Below are 13,830 nucleotides of genomic sequence, written 5' to 3' on the forward strand. Positions count from 1 at the left end.
TTTTATTTAATTACTTTTCTAATCATTGTTAGTTCTAAAATTAAACAGCTATATCCAAATCCCAATATTTTGTTTACATAATTATTAGGCCCGATCAATTTAAAAAATTTAAAATTTCTTCGTAATTTTGACCCTCATTTGATGCAAATCTCTAGTAAGGTTAACACATGTCAAATAGGATTAGATTTTTGGCACATCCAAATCTAATCTGAAAATTGAAATCCTCCACTTGCACCTGATCTAATCCGGGTTTAGAAGGATCCCACTTGATTCGAAGTCGGCGCAAAACTAATCCGATACTTGAGGTTAAAACATGCACCCGACTCAAAGGAGTAGAAGAGAAATTTTAATCCTAATGAGTATTGAATCCATAAAGAATAATTATAATTTCATATCAAATTAGATTTTTATCCTAAATTCGAACTCGGTCCAGACTCAACCTCAACCTGATTACACCCTCGACAATCTGACCCAAAGATGAACCTAATTTTGAAATAAAAAAATTGACTCGATAAGAACAGATGAAAAAAACCCGTAAACATGTGTGAAATGAACATCCCTAAACCCTTCTATAGTGATGTTATAGTGAAAAATATTGGGTTTGATGGGACAGGCGAATGCAGCGTCGGGAATCGCAGTGAATGATAATTGTAACCAGAAGTTTTTAGAGCTAAAAGCGAAGAGGAATTACAGGTACATCGTTTTCAAGATAGAAGACGCGACCCAGCAGGTCGTGGTGGAGAAGCTGGGCGAACCCGACCACAAATACGAAGATTTAATCGCCAGCCTGCCCGCCAATGAGTGCCGTTACGCCGTCTTCGATCTCGATTTCACCACCGATGAAAATTGCCAGAAGAGCAAAATCGTATTCATTGCATGGTACTCCACATTCCCCCCCTAATATGCATGCATGCTTTCTCAAACTTAGCCTATTTGGATATCTAAGGTAAGACCGATTCTGCCCATTTATACACCAAGCTCCGTTCCATATTTTAGAGGATTTAAAAAAAAAATTAACGAAAAATAGATTCATTTGAAATCTGAATATCGATCTAACTTGTGTTAAAAGTGTATAAATAGGAACAAAATTATGTTGATGGTGGGATGGCTCTACTCGAATTAAACAAATCTTATTCGATATTTAATCTGTATGAATCATGTCTATTGAGTTTATTTTTGGTCTGACCGAATTCGACGATGGATTTACCGGCCAATAATTTCGGGTGTAGGTCTCCGGATTCATCTCGAGTGAGGAACAAAATGGTGTACGCGAGCTCAAAAGACAGATTCAGAAAGGAGTTGGACGGTGTTCAAGTTGAGTTGCAGGCCACTGATCCGAGTGAAATGAGCTACGGCATCGTCAAGGAGCGAGCTACATCACACTGAACCCTCTTTTGTTCATCCCAAATTCTTTGCCCTGACGAGTCCAAATTTGTTGAACATTCTATATTATGAACGTGGATCGCTAATTTTACGTCCCGTTTCTTTCTTCATTTCTTTCTTCTTTTAACCGCAAATTGTAAATGGGGGATTGAGAGCCTAGGGACAATGTTACTAATACCTTCGATCTTCCCCACCATTGTTGCCTTCTTCAGCGGCTTGTGAAGGGCTTCCGAACCAAAATAAACAGGAAAGGGGATACCCTGTCTCAACCCTTTTGACATGTTGAATTCTTTTATTGGAGTCCCTCTTTTAAGATTTATATTTATTAAAAAATATAATTATGCTTGATTTAAGTAAAACACTAGGTTTTGTAATTTAAATTTAATGTTTAAAATCTTGACATAATGTAAAAAAGCCTTGATGTTTATATATTTTTCAAAGGTATTGTTTTATTAAATCATTCGTCTATTCAAAGTAACAAAATGATCCTCCGACTGTAAAATATTGTTTTGTTGAATCTCTCGAATATTAAAAGTTACAAAACGGTCACTTGACTATTTATTATGTTCCAAACTCATCATTTTCCGTTAAAAATAGACAATATTCTGAGCTGAACGTTAACATGTTAACTATAATATGATAAAATCTAATGTTGAAATCTCAAACGAATATCATATCCCAGTCATTATGTTAATGTCTAACTTAAATAACAACTAATTTTTTTAACGAAAAATGACGATTTTGGAACACAATTGTAGACAATGACCATTTTATAACTTTTAATAGTCGAGAGACTTAATAAAGTAATATTCTATAATCTAAGAACCATTTTATAAATTTAAATAGTTGATAGATTTAATAAAACATTATCCTATAGTCGGAGACCATTTGTGTTCTTTATCCATTGTTCTCTTAAATATTTTTAGTAATAAGTTAAGATTTAGTAATATTTTTAAAAAAATAAGTCTTCTAGGGTTTTAGATTCAGCTTCGTTGCCTAAAAATATGAGTATCTGAGCTTCACACTCTCTCTCTATTCCTCCCGAAAGCCGAAAGAATGGAAGATTCAGTAGCGCCTAACACGAATCCGGCGCCAAGTTGGAGCAACGTTCTAAAGAGCCAACCACCAAAACCTCAATCACATAAGTCATAACCAATCGACGCAGCCAACCCAACTCTTCGTCGAAAGCTGCAAGTCCACCAAGGGAATAGCGGTGGCCGAGGTGGACGCCAACGCCATCATCGAAGGCGGAGAAAAGCTCAAGAACACCGGTAAATGAAGGTATTCAATCTTAGCTTCAAATCCCATTTCTAAATTTTTTGTATGTTTTTTTGTTGTTGTCGTGTTCGTTATTATCTGCTTTTAGCTGCTCAATGTAGAATCATAATTGATGACATGTTGATTGTTACTTCATTTGTTTGTTGGATGTTTTATTTGAGATTTGTAGTTATCAAATTTGCGAGGGCAACTGGTGACTTGCAGACTCTTTCGGATAAAAAATGGCTTTCCCTTTTTTCATATGTATGGGGTAAGGGGAGGTAAGATAGTAGGCTACTCCCAACACTAAATTGAGAGCAGCTTCCGTAAGAGACCTCCGAATTATGAAATGCCCTCCGTGGGACTCGATCCCACGACCTGTTAAGAACCTTGTACTCTATCAACTGAGCTGTTGCAGACTCTTTCGGATGTTGATCTTAAACTGATTACCTTGACTTATATGTTGGAGTCGCAAATTCATGGAACAAATCATATTAGGGATGCCCCTCCCTCTGTTCATGTTGTTAATGTAAAGAGGCTTCCCGAAAGGACGTTCCTGGATGGGGCTCTAATGTCCCTAATCCGAAAGAGTGGGAAGCGCTTGAACGCGAAACCGGAGATGGATCGAATTCTAACTCGAGGATCCTTCCCATGAAAGACTTGAATATGAACATTGTCTCTTCAGATAACCATTCCGAAGATGGCTTGGTGGAAACAAAGGGTGAATCGCATTCCGAGAATAAAGAGGATGCTGACCAAGGTTTTAGGAGGCCCAGCCGATATTTACCCCAGAAGAAAGAGGTAAAAATCGAAGGGAAAAAGATGGTGGCTGATGGGATTGATGCATCTCAGGGGCAGTTTGATAATGAAGGTGATGATTGGCTACCTGCTGTGAGTCGAAGTACTCGTAGGAGATTCCTTAGGAGGAAAGCTAGGCGGGAATACTATGAGGCATTGAGAAGGATTGTCAAGTAGATATGGAGAAAATCACACAGAAGAACAATGTTGAAGATGCGAGTGGTCCGCATCAGCTTTTGCAACAAAGTGCTGAAGATGCTTGTCGTGGAAATGGGGTTTCTAAGGAGGCTGAGAAAACAGAAATTGAAAAGGGTGGTGAAGATCTTTCTTCGATCCTAAAACAAATGAGGCTGGAAGAAGGTTCAGCGAGGACTCTTCAAGAAGAAAATGAAGCGGAGACTGCCATGGAGGAAGCTGTGTCAGACGACAATGTAAATCTTGCTGTTGAAGGAGATGGTGAAGAATTAGACTAGTTGGAGATGTCAAGTCAGATCAATGAAACAGTTGATGCATCAGATGACGTTAGCAGCGAACAAAGCTGGATGATGATAACCTTATCTGAGTCCACTGTGGCTTGTGTAACAGGCGACTTTGCCATGCAAAATGTTCTTTTGTAGATGGGTTTAAGATTACTAGCACCTGGTGGAATGCAGATTAGGCAGCTGCACAGGTATATCAGCAAGGCATATGTCATTACTGGTGATTGTCAGTTGAGAATTACCCATTCAAATGTGAACCACCTTTTCAATTAAGGCATGTCGAAATCAAGTATTTTGTGCGTCTGTGCTTACTCTTGATATATTTATGTTTGTAGATGGGTATTGAAGTGACATGCTTGTTATACCGTGACTGCTGAAATTGGCAGAATTTTCTGCCCCAAGTGTGGGAATGGAGGAACTTTGCGGAAGGTAGCTGTTACTGTTGTTGAGAATGGAATTGTCTTGGCGTCTCATCGCCCAAGAATTACATTGCGCGGTACCAAGGTAAGTTCAATTACATTACATAAGATAGCTGTCACTTTCTGAATGCAGTTCCATTGATTTGTGAAGTATTCGATGCATTCTGATAAAATACATGCTGTGTGCAGTTTTCACTGCCTTTACCAAGGTGGAAGTGCCATAACCAAAAACCTCATTTTGCGTGAAGATCAACTTCCCCAAAAGCTCATTTACCCTAAAACTAAGAAGAAAGTAAACAAGTTTGTCTCGTTTTCCTAATTTATACCCGTCTTTTTGGATCATATGTTACTATACAGCTGAGAGATGTGTTATGTTTCATATAGGGGGATGATGACCTCCTCATGGCTGGGGACACCACTCACCATACCGACAAGAGAGCGCCTCTTCAGCTTCCTGTTAGAAAAGCATTAGCGGTCTTTAGCGGAAAGAGGAATCCAAACGACAATCATTTCTCTCGATCGAAGCACTAGTAACTCTACTTTTTTTAATCTATATTTCGACTTGAGAATGAGAATGGATATGAGTTCTTTTATTTGTAATTTTCGTATTCCATTGGAACGAACTCAATATAGGAGAGATTTATTAGTTGCAAAAGCAATTGTGCAAAAAGGGAAATGTAACATCTCAAATCTCAGTTTAGTAGTTAGGGCAACCCGAGACCTAAAGTTGAGCTCAAAAGATTTATAAATTCTTTGGACCAAGTTTAGTGTTAGTGGGCTTGAGTTGAGGCCTAAGGGAATTATGGTTAAGTGATAAGAATTTTATAATTTAGAAGTTCGAGGACTAATAATATAGTTTATCCATAGGTAAAACTAAAAGTTGAAAACCCTCTCCTTTTTATATCTTATATATGAATCACCCCGTCATTTTTTCACCAAACACTCATCTCTTCTTCTTTATCATTTTTTTCTTCTTTCTTTCTTAAGTGCAAAGTTTTAAGTATTCAAGTTTAGTTTGTTGTAGCCAAGGTAAGAATGTGTTAGGTATGGCTCATAAATATATGGTACGGGGTTATATTTGTAAATATGTACCAGGGTTTATTTATTATAAATAGAGATGTAACCTAAACCTATGAGACATTGAATAAAACTTCTAGCACCGCCTAGGCACCGATGACGTAAACACATTGTCGAATCTCGTTAAAATTCTTGTATTCTTTCGTTTTCTTTACCCGATTCATTAACATAATGTTTTTTTCCATCCTTCAAGCTTTGTTTTAAGCTCCCTTTTATAAGTTTTAGAATTTGGTTTCAAAATGGGTTTATTTTTGACGTACGGTGAATCCTAGTTGATTCAAGAAGTGTTTTAGCAGTCAATGCAGTAAGGTAACACACTTATAACTTTCTCATACCAAGTGTAGATGATGGAAAATTAAGATGTGTTAGAAAGTTAAGTTTAAAGCATGTTTAGCAATTTCCTTGGTAGATTGTTCTTTTGATGTTATAAGCATGGTATAAAGCCTTATTTATGCTCCTTGTAATCACATAAAACTTTAAAAAATGTTTCGGGATCTCACTAAGGTCTTTGAGATTGAAAAATAGAGTTTTTAGTATCTTTTTTATGGCTACTGCAGGTAGAGTATCGTTACTATATGGATAGTATCAATACTCGTTCTTCGTTTTGGTTAGATTCATGAGTTTCTGGGCAAGAGTATCGATACTCTTTCAAGAGAATCAAAACTTTTGGTCATAGTTTCGAAACTCCCATAAAGTTCCGAAACTGGGCAGAACAAAATGTTTAAAAGTATCGATACTTATATAAAGTATCGAAACTTTTGTAGAAGTATCGATACTCTTGGGCTAGTATCAATATTTTAGTCTGTTTTGGTCAAAACGTTGCCGAGAGGCCCTAGACCTATAGTATGACCATAAATGGGATCGAATAGGTGTAAAACACTAGAATAAATGCTATAGAATGTGTTGAAAGCTGGGTTAAAATGGATGAAATAGTTGTAGGGGTATCGATACTGCAGAGAGTGTATTGACACTATAAGGCCAATATCAATACCAAGGGTATGGTTTGATATTTAAAGCACGAGTAAGTGTAGAGGCAAGCGAGAGTATTAATATTGTAAGGCCAGTATCGATACCAAGGTTGAGAAATGGGCTTTAAGTCTAAAGAAATTATAGAGGTAAGTGAGGTTTCTAAAAGGTTATAGTTCATCTCAAATAAAACTACAAGTGATAACATTTATTTATGTTAATTTCAAGCGTACAAACAAGAATAAAGTAGGGTGAAATAAGACTAAATTTGTTTGAACGTTCGGGAAAATGACCAGGACACCCGAGTTCCTTTAGAAAAGATAGCAGAGTTGACATTATAGATTCAGTCTGGATATCCTTAGGTAGGGTCGAGACCCTTCTGACTAAATATGTTTGCTGAGACCTTAACACTCTTTAGAAGAAAGGGTGGGTTAGTCAAGGGTAAACTAGAGGGGTATGTGAGTTCCGAGATACAGAACCCTCGGTCGCACCATAATGTCTACCATAGTGTAGAGAGTGAGTATTCGAGAAAACACACTAAAACAATTTTAAAGCATACTAGCTTGGGCTCAAGGTCCAACACTAAGGAGTAGGCTAGTAGAATAGAACAAATAGCAGTAAACCTTATACCATTAGACTTGATAGCTTGAGCTTTTCAGTGATGTAGTTAGTATGTTTTAGCCGTTAGTGTGGTGCTGAGCTGATGTTTCCGTGGGCAGGTTACTAGGAAAGCAGTAGATAAACCAAGATTCAGACCAGTCCAGTGCAGATCATATGTACGTCTCATCATTTTTTTTATTTGGGCATGTATATATGTAAACATTATTGTCCAGTTGAGTCGTAGATTCAGTCAAGTTGGTCTGTAATATCTTTGAAATGTAAATATTTTATTTTGGAGCTTATCAGTAAAAGATTTTTTTTATTATTATATTTTAATTTATTTTATGGTCAGTTTAAAGTATAAGAAAATAAGTTTAAAGTTGATTAGTCACTTCGGTGCTTTCATGTGGCATCCCACATCGGTCGACTGTGTGTCATACCGATCTAGGGTGTTATAGGAACCGCTATGTAGTTTTAAACAAGTCATATCTGTCTGCATGTATGCAGAAAAATGAAGTTTGCTGATGAAGGGTGAAGATTAAGATTTATATAAATTGTTTGTGTTGGTTCAGTCAAATTGGAATAATTTATAATATATAAAACAACTGATTAATACACGACCAGGAGGGAAAATATAGTGATTTCAGAAAACTGTGACCATCCAAATCCTAATGATAAAGCCAAATGTTCCTTTTTCGCAATCAACATTTACAAAGATCAAAATGACCGAAAAAAAACTTAAAAAAACCCTAAAACTATTATGTATTTTGATGTTACAATGTGTGTTGGCTCTCAATTCAGTGAGCAAGTTCAGCACATGCTAAAGATCCCTTCAACTCAACTGGTAGGATGCGTTTCGATTCCACTCTCCCAGGCTTAATGCTTCCGTTGATAACCGTTCTGGACGAACTCCGGATGAATACAATCATGATGAAAGAGCGAGTTCAGCCCAAGCTAACGATGTCTTGAGCTCAACCGATAAAGATGTGTCGATTCTGCTCTCCAACATTAGGCTTATTTCCTTCATCGATGGCCGTTTCGAGAAGTCTGGATGAATGCAAAGGCTTATGACTTCACATACGACTTTGAGGTCATCATAGCTGAAATGTTTCAGCTCTGGATCCACAATGTAAGACATCACTTCCGGTAATTCAAGATACTCCCTGGCCTGTAATTCAGAGTTCGACTTAAGTATTCCAAAAGCTTAGCATAGCTTTCGATAACGAGGATGACAACATCGAATTTCTTTAAGAAAACGGCAAGTTCAGAAAGGCTATTTACCCAATCTATCAAGCAGCCTTTCTCCTTGCAGAATGGAGGCTTCCCACTAATTATCTCCAGTAGAAGTATACCAAAATCATGAATATTTCCTTGGATATCGAGATGACGATTCTCCAATGAATTTGGAAGTAGACAGATAGAGCCACTACTACCAATAGAACCGGAGTTTTTCTCTGATCTAGCAAGAATTGTCTTCCAACTTTCGAAATCAACCAACTGTCACGATTACCGGCACAACTAGTATTAATCATAATCAAAAGTATTTCCGGCACAACGACATAAACATAAATATACATATTTCTTATTTCGATAAGGAAGAAACGACACAATTCAAGTATACCGGGATCATGAAGAAACCATTAGATAGCATACATGAAATGGCAAGCGATTGGAGGAGATATACCTTGGGAGAAAAATCCTCTGTAAGATACACAGCACTAGAGTTTAACTCTGATATAGTGAATGGTGGATCAAGCTCAGTATGAAGATACATCAGTCCTCGAGCAATGCCAAGAATAATTCTCATTCGCCGGGTCCATGATAACTGGGATCCTTCTCCATCTACACCAACATCAAATACTCAGGTAACACTGGATATACGCAATTTTATCGTCATGTGAAAGAGAGGAAGTATGCTTACAATGCAAATGCTCATAGAGTGTTCCATTTGATGCGTATTCAAAGACAAGCATCCTTGTAAATGGAGTACTGTCTTTACAATAACCTAATAATTTCCCGACATTTTCATGATTCAATCTCGCCAAATCAGAGACCTGAAAAGCAAATAAGCAAAAAACTTAGAACCAAATTACTCGAAGTTCATAAATTCCTTCTCACATTGAAATGTTGCATAGCATCTTTCGATGAATGAATCTTTTCGTCAAACTGTTACCAGAAATAAAAAGTACCTCTCTCTGGAAATAGAGCTCAAGATAGCCTGTCCAGTGCTGCTCTTTAATGCAGAAGGATATCACGGCAATTTCGGGACCACCCTTCATGGTCCCTTTGTAGACAACACTGTCCGGAGAGGAGCCAATAATGTTGCTGAAGTCTTCACAAGCTACTTCAAGGTCTTGTCTGCCAAATTTTGTAACATCTTTCAACATCTCTGAATCTGCAGAAAATCACAATGTCAAACTAAATAGTACATCAAAAAATGTGAAATGAGAGCAGTAATTAACGCCAAAATTTGCAAACTAACCTACATATACCACCAAATGTTCCTTTTCACTCCCTGATTTCTTCCAAGGGATTATAATTGCAGGCTTTCTGTAGCATCTTAGGAAAGCGGTAAGGACGGCAATAAGAAAGAGAAACCCCACCATAATTCCTGTAGCAATTTCAAGTGCCAAAAGCCAGGCAGGTTTCGATGCTTTCTGCTTTAGATGCTCAGCAGCAGCTTTTGGAAGACTATGCTTAGGACTCTGTGATTTGTGACTTCTCGTTGGTTGAGGTCCTAAAACCGGATAACGGCACCGTCAAACCGGGTAAATAATCAATCTTGCATTCTTGTAACGGTCATACTCACAAGACCGTCAGCTAACATTGGCCATTGAAATAAGGAAATAAATCAAGGAAAATTCAAGTTTCAAGATGTCATCTTATCCAAGAACATATGTTCTTCAAATATCCTCATCCGAGCCACGGACTATGGGAAGATAATTTAATACTTACCGCATTGTGTGAGAGGGCGCTGTTTAGCTTCTTTTCCCTGGAGACAGTTCCCTTGAAAGCTCGTACTGCATTAATATGTGCAAATATAAGCCGATCAGATAAAAAGATGCTAGCACGGACCTACGACACGGGAAAAAAGTTTACCTTGGAAGATTTTCCAAACAGTTCGGTATGCTTCCAACAAAAAAATTGAATGACAAATCTACCACTTTTAGCAGAGTTGCTCTACAAAGCCCAGTTAAATTTGTACCCGAACCAATCCTGAAGTGAAAAGAATTATTACAGATCAACTTCTATAATCCCTTACTCCCAACTAAAATACCAGCTTCATGGATTAAAAAAGGTAGTTCGTGCCCTGTGTCGTTAACAGTTTCCCGTTCTCGACATTAAAACTCTAGATGGAACATACATCCTGTAATGATCTTCTGAATTTCATTTAAAAAAAGAAAAAAAAGAAATGCATAATCTACAGCTTTTTTCATTCACTACACTTTCAATCATTATCAGCATATCTGAGACAACATAGAAACCAAATTTGCTATAGGAATTGAATATATAGAAACAACAATTCACTAAGGAAATACAAATAAAGGGCCATAATTACTAATGAGCAGTTGAATTTCAATGCACACATATGTTCTACTTACATTCCATGTATCTTAGCCACGGATGATGAATTGCTTTCAGCAGGAACGGTTCCTTGAAGTTTATTTCGATCAAGAATAAGTTCCTGTAGAAACTTTAATTTGCCGAGCTCGCCAGGCAGTCTTCCTGTCAATCCATTTGACTGAAGGTTTCTGTGAAAAACAACAGCAACCAAAATAAGCAAAAAGGCATAAAATTACCACAAATATCAACTTCCTCAAAACACAAAGATAGGGGTTTACATTTTCACCACACTGGTTAAATTCCCAAGTTCCGGAGGAATGATACCAGTCAGTTGATTCATCCCCAAATCCAACAATTCGAGGAAATTCAACAAGCCGAGTTCTTCAGGTATCGTGCCGATCAGATTGTTCTTGCGTAAAGTCCTAAGCAAGCATATGAAGTCATGAGTCAAACCATTAAAAGTAGGAACCTAGAGCATCATTTTGAGCAAATAACAGGAAGAACGTACAGTTCTTGCAGGTAGGTAATTCGTTCGATTTCCGGAGCAAGAAAACCTTTCAAAGATGAATCAGATATGTTTCTGCAACACACAAAAAATGGACAAATTGTGAACACATCTACCATTAAAGAACATCGAAAATTTGTCGGTTTCAAAGCTTACATCTTGATAACATGTTGTTTCTCCTTATTACAAGTAATCCCAGTCCATCCACATGGATCAGCATCTACAGCATTCCAGTTTGAAAAAACCAGATTTGGGTCTTCATAAATAGCTTCCTTAAATGATGTAAGAGCCCGAACTTCACAAAAACACCACAATTCAAAAGTCACAGTGAAGATAATTATAATAAAAATACCTAAAATCAAGAGCATAAATCTATCCAAAAGGGGAAAACATTAACTACAAAACCATGTAACACAAAGGTTGACCATTTAAAGTCTTAATTTCCACCAACATTTTCCCAGTAACCAAACAAGATCTATCAAAACAGTAAAAGCAAAGACAAAACAAAAATGCTCATTACCTTCATTAGTAGGGAAAGTAGCACAAGTCGCACAATAAACTCCATAAGCCAAAAAAATAAGCAAAAAAGAAGTGTATGATCCCATTTTTACAACCGTAAGTCTCATTCATCAACCCAGAAACCTCTGTTTTCTTATCACTCTTCAAGCAAATTCACCAACACAAAAATGAAGCAGAGATAGTAAAGGAAAAAAAAAACACAAGTGAGTAGCAGATGTGGGATTTTATCAAGAGACTAAAACTAAGGCCAAGTTGAAAACTTCGGTGCACTAATCTGCTGAAATGGGTTTGCTTTGTTTAACAGAGAAGGTACTAAAATGAAAGAGAAACCAAGAAAAAAGGATTAATGAAAAGATAAAGTTGCCCCTAATAGAAGACTACAGAGCTTAAAATCCATGATTTTTGAGAAGAAAAAAAACCCATTAAACAAAATCACATGAAAAAGACGAGAAATTATGTGGATTGTGGAGGACAAGTTGGATTGAAATCAGGGAATGGACTTAAGAATGTTGTCGCCTTTTTTTCATTTCATGGTGTATAATTTGACAAGTTGAAATGGCAATTTCGTTAATTGCTTCTTACTTTGGCGGTAGAGTCGTAATAACAAGGTTTTGGTAATTTTGTTCGGTGAATTTATGCTAATGATTTGCTTTCAGTGCAGCCAATATTGATTTGAGATTTTGACTGCTTTCATCTCGTGATATAATGAACTCGAATTTCGGTGAACCGTTTTAATACAGTGTGAAATAAAGATTTATTTTATTAATTTAGATAAATACAATATAATATATATTTAAATATAATTTAATTATTTAATATTAAATGCTCGTACACTTATTATTCATATAAGAATAGACCAAAAGGGGTGCTGTCACACTCTAAGGAATATTAAATCCTTTTATATTTTAGTTGAATTATTTAATTTCGCATCTCCTTATATTTTATAATCTTGAAATTACTAAAATTTTAATATAATTTTTTATGTTTGCATCCTCTGATGTAAATTCCTGATTTCATCCATGCATTCATGGAATTATGGTGTTAGAACTCAATACCTTAAAGAATAATAACATTTTTTTACTATTGAGGTCGTTTGATTCGTGCTTAATATTTAAATTAAAGTGATATTCAGTAAATTAAAAAATAGATTTTAAAAGTTCAAATATTAAATTGAGTTAATTTCGTCACATGTCCCCAAAGTATAAATCTCATTTTAAATATATCCATAAATTTACATATGTTTCAATTTCATCCTCAAACTATGATTATTGTTCCAAATTACTTATCAACCTTTCGAATATTTCAGTTTCATCCCTAAACTATGACCTTTATTCTAAATTAGACCCAAGATTTTTGAATATTCCAATTATATTCCAAACTATATGCATATACTAATTGCATCCTTTGTTAATGAAATCATTAGATCAAGTTATATTATTATATGTTTTAAAAAAATTGAAATTTAGGTTAAACTATGGTTAAAACTATTGCATATTTGGATGAAATTGGAAGATTTAAAAGTTTGTTGACTGTTTTAGAAAGAGAAACATAGTTTAGGAGTGAAATTAGAATGTTCAAAAGGTTAAGGACTAATTTAAAATTCAAATCACAGTTTAAGGATGAAATTAGAATATTCAAAAGTTTAAAGATCGATTTAAAATATGGATTATACTTTGGGGACATATGATATAATTAAATATGTTAAATTTATTGTATCATCTATGTATTTTTTTTGTCAAATAGATTTTCGAACTCTAAGATTCTCAAAAATATTTTTCACATACAATATTTATGTTCTTAAATTCTCTCTTAAAGTAAATCCTTTGACCGAACATAAACTTTGAACAATACTTTTTATAAATTCACAAGATCTATTAAGATCAAATTTACTGACTGACGATTGTATCTATATATTTTATTAGTTTATAAATAACAATCATGAGTTTAAATCGAGCACAAATATGCCCAAGAAGTTGTATATAAACCCTTATGATATGTAGAAGAAAGATATCTCTCCTTATTTATTCACTTTCTATGGGATTTCTTCTTCTTTTTCTTTTCTTCATCAACTACATCATCATCCATCGTTGTATTATTATCAATTGTGATTTTTCATTCGACTTTGAAAGAATGAATAGTCAACTACTAATATAATTATTTTAATTTAATCATTAAATTTTGAATTATAAAACAAAATTATTTTTTATATATATTTCTGCATTTACGGTATATTTTTAAAGTATTGATATATGAAATTAAAGGG

The 13,830-nt window shown here is 35.5% G+C and overlaps 2 protein-coding genes and 1 pseudogene across 3 annotated transcripts; 2 read left to right on the forward strand and 1 right to left on the reverse strand.

Moving 5' to 3' along the window:
* Positions 1-604: 604 nt before the first annotated feature.
* Positions 605-1,416, forward strand: LOC120135037 (actin-depolymerizing factor 7-like). Its single transcript, XM_039151408.1, has 2 exons — positions 605-879; positions 1,230-1,416. Exons 1-2 carry the CDS (start codon positions 605-607, stop codon positions 1,384-1,386), a joined length of 432 nt encoding a protein of 143 aa, XP_039007339.1. The 3' UTR covers positions 1,387-1,416.
* Positions 1,417-3,025: 1,609 nt separating this feature from the next.
* On the forward strand, positions 3,026-4,867 carry LOC120135163 (annotated as a pseudogene).
* A 2,764-nt stretch (positions 4,868-7,631) lies between these two features.
* LOC120135014 (probable LRR receptor-like serine/threonine-protein kinase At1g63430) lies at positions 7,632-12,031 on the reverse strand. 2 transcript variants are annotated; one of them, XM_039151379.1, is made up of 14 exons: positions 11,717-12,031; positions 11,569-11,669; positions 11,205-11,343; positions 11,052-11,123; positions 10,822-10,965; positions 10,582-10,731; positions 10,079-10,195; positions 9,935-9,999; positions 9,462-9,716; positions 9,169-9,374; positions 8,901-9,033; positions 8,664-8,821; positions 8,261-8,476; positions 7,632-8,147 (listed from the first exon to the last, which is right to left on the reverse strand). In XM_039151379.1, the coding sequence occupies exons 2-14, from the start codon at positions 11,651-11,653 to the stop codon at positions 7,905-7,907; spliced, it is 1,983 nt and encodes a 660-aa protein (XP_039007310.1). In that variant the 5' UTR covers positions 11,654-11,669; positions 11,717-12,031; the 3' UTR covers positions 7,632-7,904. The 2 variants fall into 2 exon arrangements, with proteins under 2 accessions (XP_039007310.1, XP_039007309.1); XM_039151378.1 differs by having other exon boundaries at positions 11,569-12,031.
* Positions 12,032-13,830: the final 1,799 nt, after the last annotated feature.

The sequence above is a fragment of the Hibiscus syriacus genome, unplaced genomic scaffold (assembly GCF_006381635.1).
Source record: "Hibiscus syriacus cultivar Baekdansim isolate YM2019G1 unplaced genomic scaffold, ASM638163v2 tig00110602_pilon, whole genome shotgun sequence".
NCBI classification, from domain to species: domain Eukaryota; kingdom Viridiplantae; phylum Streptophyta; class Magnoliopsida; order Malvales; family Malvaceae; genus Hibiscus; species Hibiscus syriacus.

Excerpts from the sequence above, each read along its gene's own strand:
- LOC120135037 (XM_039151408.1), top strand. The coding sequence starts at position 605 with ATGGGACAGGCGAATGCAGCGTCGGGAATCGCAGTGAATGATAATTGT. Across the intron at positions 880-1,229 it reads AAAATCGTATTCATTGCATG|GTCTCCGGATTCATCTCGAG; the intron begins GTACTCCACATT and ends TTTCGGGTGTAG.
- LOC120135014 (XM_039151378.1), bottom strand. The coding sequence starts at position 11,674 with ATGAGACTTACGGTTGTAAAAATGGGATCATACACTTCTTTTTTGCTT. Across the intron at positions 11,344-11,568 it reads TACTTTCCCTACTAATGAAG|TTCGGGCTCTTACATCATTT; the intron begins GTAATGAGCATT and ends GTTTTTGTGAAG. Across the intron at positions 9,375-9,461 it reads ACATTTGGTGGTATATGTAG|ATTCAGAGATGTTGAAAGAT; the intron begins GTTAGTTTGCAA and ends GATTTTCTGCAG.